This window comes from Bison bison, unplaced genomic scaffold (genome assembly GCF_000754665.1).
Source record: "Bison bison bison isolate TAMUID 2011002044 unplaced genomic scaffold, Bison_UMD1.0 scf7180017845588, whole genome shotgun sequence".
Classification (NCBI taxonomy): domain Eukaryota; kingdom Metazoa; phylum Chordata; class Mammalia; order Artiodactyla; family Bovidae; genus Bison; species Bison bison.
The window spans coordinates 22,914-27,507 of NW_011476161.1; the positions used below are offsets into that span (position 1 = coordinate 22,914).

General features: G+C 62.4%; 1 protein-coding gene across 1 annotated transcript; it reads left to right on the forward strand.

The window, feature by feature from the left end:
* Window positions 1-1,263: 1,263 nt before the first annotated feature.
* On the forward strand, window positions 1,264-4,544 carry SIVA1 (SIVA1, apoptosis-inducing factor). Its single transcript, XM_010835889.1, has 3 exons — window positions 1,264-1,433; window positions 3,512-3,706; window positions 4,356-4,544. Exons 1-3 carry the CDS (start codon window positions 1,316-1,318, stop codon window positions 4,514-4,516), a joined length of 474 nt encoding a protein of 157 aa, XP_010834191.1. The 5' UTR covers window positions 1,264-1,315; the 3' UTR covers window positions 4,517-4,544.
* Window positions 4,545-4,594: the final 50 nt, after the last annotated feature.

Here is a 4,594-nt window from a genome sequence, read left to right on the forward strand (position 1 = left end):
CAGTTACTGCAGATGGCTAACAGGAATAGTGCCACACGACAGGGGAAACGTTGCCAAAGCCCCCTCCGGACCTGGTCTTCCAGACCCACCGGGCCAGGCGGGAAGGGGCACCTGGACCAGAGGCTGGCCCCGCCCATATTCCTTCCAGGCGGGGTCAGTGTCCAGGGCTGTGAGGGGCGTGTCCTGTAAGATTGAGGCCCTCGGCTTTGTCACCAGAAATCCAGGCTACAGAGGGACATGCTGGATGGCCCCTGGGCCAGCAGACAGGACGAGGGTCAGGCAGGCAGGCAGCCGGCAGAGGCCTGGGTGGGACGGAGCCTCACTGTCCGGTCAGAGCCCAACATGACCTCAGCCCTGCTCCAAATGACGTAGCAGGGCCCAGAACGGCCCAGTGTAAGGCACTCCCCACTTGTGAAAGCGAGACGTTCCTCCTAATTAAGAAATAAAGAAAAGTTTGCACATGGAATTCTGCTCCACACTGCGCGCCAGCCTGGACGGGAGCGGGCACCGGGGGAGAGCGGACACACGTGTACGTATGGCTGAGTCCCTCTGCTGCTGCTGCTGCTGAGTCGCGTCAGTCGTGTCCGACTCTGTGCGACCCCATACTCGGCAGCCCCCCAGGCTCCCCCGTCCCTGGATTCTCCAGGCAAGAGCCCCTTTGCTAGTCACCTGAAACCGCCGCAACACTGTTAATCAGCCATACCCCAGTACAAAATGTTTCTGGAGTTAAAGAAATACCAAAAAAGTGAATCCTCCTCAGACCACTGGTGATTTAAAGGAAGAAATAAATGAGTGTCCAGAGTTATACCTATGGCTGATTCATGTTGATGTTTGACAGAAAACAACAAAATTCTGTAAAGCAATTATCCTTCAGTTAAAAAAATAGAAAAGAGTTGTTTGGGGACCAAAAAGACAGCCAAAACACTCGCCTTTCTCGCGCCGCCTCATACGAGTCCCGCCCCCTCAGACGAGTCCCGCCCCCATGTCGCCTCTGGCCTATCACGGGCCGCGTGTCTCACGAGTCCCGCCCCCACGTAGTCCCCAGCCTATCCCGCGGCGCTTTCGCACCACACCGCCTTCCTATTTCCCTGCCCGTGGCGCGCCCGCTCTGACCCTTGACCTCTCTCCGGACTTTCCCGCGCCTCTGAGTCCCGCCTCCCAGAGCAAGAGCCCCGCCCCCGCCCTCGCCCTGGGCCTATCCCGCGTCGCGCCGCGTACTAGTCCCGCCCCCGCTCCGCGCCGGGTTGGCGCGCGGCTGTGACGTCACGGGCAAGAGAGGCGCGGCGGCCGAGCTGAGCCGCTCCGGGCCGCGGCCATGCCCAAGCGGGGCTACCCCTTCGCGGATGCGGCCCCGCTGCAGCTCAAAGTGCGTGTCGGCCAGAGAGAGCTGAGTCGCGGCGTGTGCGCCGAGCGCCTCACACGAGAGATTTTCGGTGAGTGCGGCTAAGCGGGGCTGGTCGGGGGGGTCCCCACCGGCCGCACCCCCTGGAGCTGGGGCACGTGTTCCGCGCCGCCTGACCGGGCTTAGGAGCCGCGAGAAGGACGGCGTGAATGCTCCCGCGTCCACGACCTGCCCCTCCGCACCTCCCGAAACGGACGGCTTCTGCGTGGGGCTGAGTCGGGGCTCCGTCCTGCGGGAATACTGGACTCACCGGAGCCCGCTCTGATCTGACCAGCCCAGCGATAGGCCTCCGGGTCCCGCCTCCCGGGACTCGTCCCGGTGGGAAAGCCGGCAGAGGCACCCCTTCAAACCCGAGAGGCCCTCCTTGTCAGGCGGTGCCGCTGCTGAGGGGGCCAGTCGAAGGAGGACTCTCCAGAGGGGCAGGCACGGGTCACCGAAGGACCACCTGCAGACTGTCAGGTCTCCTGTAGGAACAGAGTCAAAGCCAGATCCTGCGGGGTTAGACAGGCAGAGAGGGAAAAGAAGGAAATTCCTGGCAGAGGGAACAGCCTGTGCAAAAAACGGGGAGCTGAAGTGTGCTGTCCGGCTCAGCGCGGCTGGACTGTCCAGTTGGAGAAATGTGAGGGCCCTGGCCTACGCCTTCTCCTCTGACTCCCTCATGCACATTTGTGAGTGCATGGATAATACTGATCATCACTCTGGAGAGATGAGCAGGTGATGTAAATGAGTGAAGCCTAGGGTACTTGGGCCAAACTGCGGTTGTTACTCTCTGAGGACATTCCAGAAATGAAAACACTGCAAACAGAAGAAAGGCGGTCCCTGGTGGCTCAGACAGTAAAGAATCCTCCTGCAATGAGGGAGACCTGGGTTTGATCCCTGGATTGGGAAGATCCCCAGGAGGGAGGGTATGGGAACCCACTCCAGTATTCTTGCCTGGAGAATCCCATGGACAGAGGAGCCTGGTGGGCTACAGTCCATGGGGTCGCAAAGAGTCAGACACGACTGAGTGACTAACAAACACACACAAGTCAGTCTAGCTCTCGACCACGATGTCCTGTAGCATTTGCAGAGCTTGTCCCATGCAGGGCCCATCAGGGAGGGAGTGCTAGGCTCCCTGGACATTCTCTGAGAAGGGCAGGACTTCGTGAGGCCGGTGTGCACTCATGTGTAATGATTTCCAAGTGTTTAACTCTGGCCTCTTTATGTTGAACTGGCCACAGGCCCTTGAAGACAAGTGTTAGTCTTGCCACATGACCTGCCCCCCGCCCCAGTCCCATCCTGTTATGAATGGGGAGACTAGAGGAGGAGGAGCTGGGTGTGGCAGGCTGTCTTCACTGCAGTTGAGTTATCAGCTGTGTGTTTCTGTCGATATCACCCAGCGCCAGCAGCTTCTAAGGTCTCCACCCTGGCTCTGTTGAGACAGGGCAGACAACCACAGAGCATTGCTGGGCTGGCACCTAGCATTTGACCTTCGGAAAGTTGCTGCTCAGGGGTGGGAAGCTGTCCGGGTCCCACAGAGGTCTGGAAACTTCTGGGGTACCTTGTCAGGAGCCAGCTATGGCTGTGCCTTTTGTCAGCAGCTCTGCAGCAGCCGAAAGGCTGCAGGCCTGGGCTTGCAGGCTCAGCTCTGAGTCTCTTGCTGTGCTTTAGTTGGCAATCCACAGTGCAGAAGGAAATGGAGAAGGAAATGGCAACCCACTCCAGTATTCTTGCCTGGAGAATCCCAGGGATGGAGGAGCCTGATGGGCTGCGGTCTGTGGGGTCGCACAGAGTCAGACACAACTGAAGCGACTTAGCAGCAGAAGCACAGAGCTTCCTCTGTCAAAGGAGGCCTACTTGTGGGTTCTGGGGAGGAGGTGAGGCCACACGTGAAAAATGAGCAGAGTGATGGGACAGGGAGCCCAGGTGGGGCTGCAGGGTGCAGAACCAGGCTGGAGGAGGTGCCCGCTGAGCCCGGGCAGGAGGGCAGCCTCGCCAGGGGCAGCTTGGTCCCGGGTGGCTGGAAGACTGCTCAGCAGAGGGCTCAGCACAAACGGCTCCGGAGACAGGCGGCCCCACAGGGGCTTCCACACCACAGGGGTGTAAGCGGGCGATGCTTGTCCTCCCCAGAGAAGACCATGCAGCTTCTCTTCCGTGGGGCCCAGGCCTGCATGGACCCTGCATGGGAGGAAGGCTGCGCCATCGTCCACACGCCAGAGTCCCCGAGGCCCGGCCCCACAGAAGCCCCTCGGGCCGCGCGAGGGCAGATGCTGATCGGGCCTGACGGCCGGCTGACCCGGAGTCAAGCGCAGGCCTCCGAGGCTGGTGAGTAAGGCCGCCGGCAGGTGCTTCCCAGGTCTCTGCTGCAGACAGGATGCAGGGGAGCGGGGCCAGAGTCTGACGCCGCAAGCGGGGTGAGCGCCTGGAGGCTCCCACTGCAGGAGGCTGTCCCCGCTCTGATGTGTGGGAGCTGTGAACTGCTCTAACTGTTCCATCAGAAAGGAGAGACGCGCCTCCGGGTGGCCCTCGTGGGTGTCCTGCCTGCTTCCCACCCGTAGCTCTCACCCGCAGCCCTCTGCGGTGTGCTGTAGCCTCAGGCTGTCACGCGCGTCACAGCTAAAACTCCCACCCCGGGGGCCCAGGAACCCCCGTGTTAAGCCAGGACACGGGGACCACACTTGGAGACCCAGCTGTGAGACACACGAGGGGTTGAAGGCCTGGCGAGTCCTGCTGCAGGTGGTCAGGGGAAGAGCTAGCCCGGGCTCCCGACCTCTGGGTGGTGACCGTTCCAGGTGGGCCTCAGCTGGCCGGGAGCCCAGATGAACGGGTCCAAACGCAGCGCTTCCGCACAGACTGACTGGCGGTGGGTCAGGCGCTGGAGGAGGGCGGCCCGCTGTCCTCCGGGGGGCGAGGGGCGGCCCCCGCGCCAGAGCTCCCGGTCACCGTTGGACTGACCGGTGTTTCTTCCGCACAGACCCGGCTGGGGTGGCGTCGAGAGCCTGCTCGTCGTGCGTGCGCGCCGTGGACGGGAAGGCGGCGTGCGGCCAGTGCGAGCGGGCCCTGTGTGCGCGCTGCGTGCGCACCTGCTGCAGCTGCGGAGCCGTGGCCTGCGCCCTGTGCGCCCTCGTGGAGTGAGTGCGGGCCCTGGGGCGGGGCCTCCCGCTCCTCGTGGAGTGAGTGCGGGCCCTGGGGCGGGGCCTCCCGCTCGCGGAG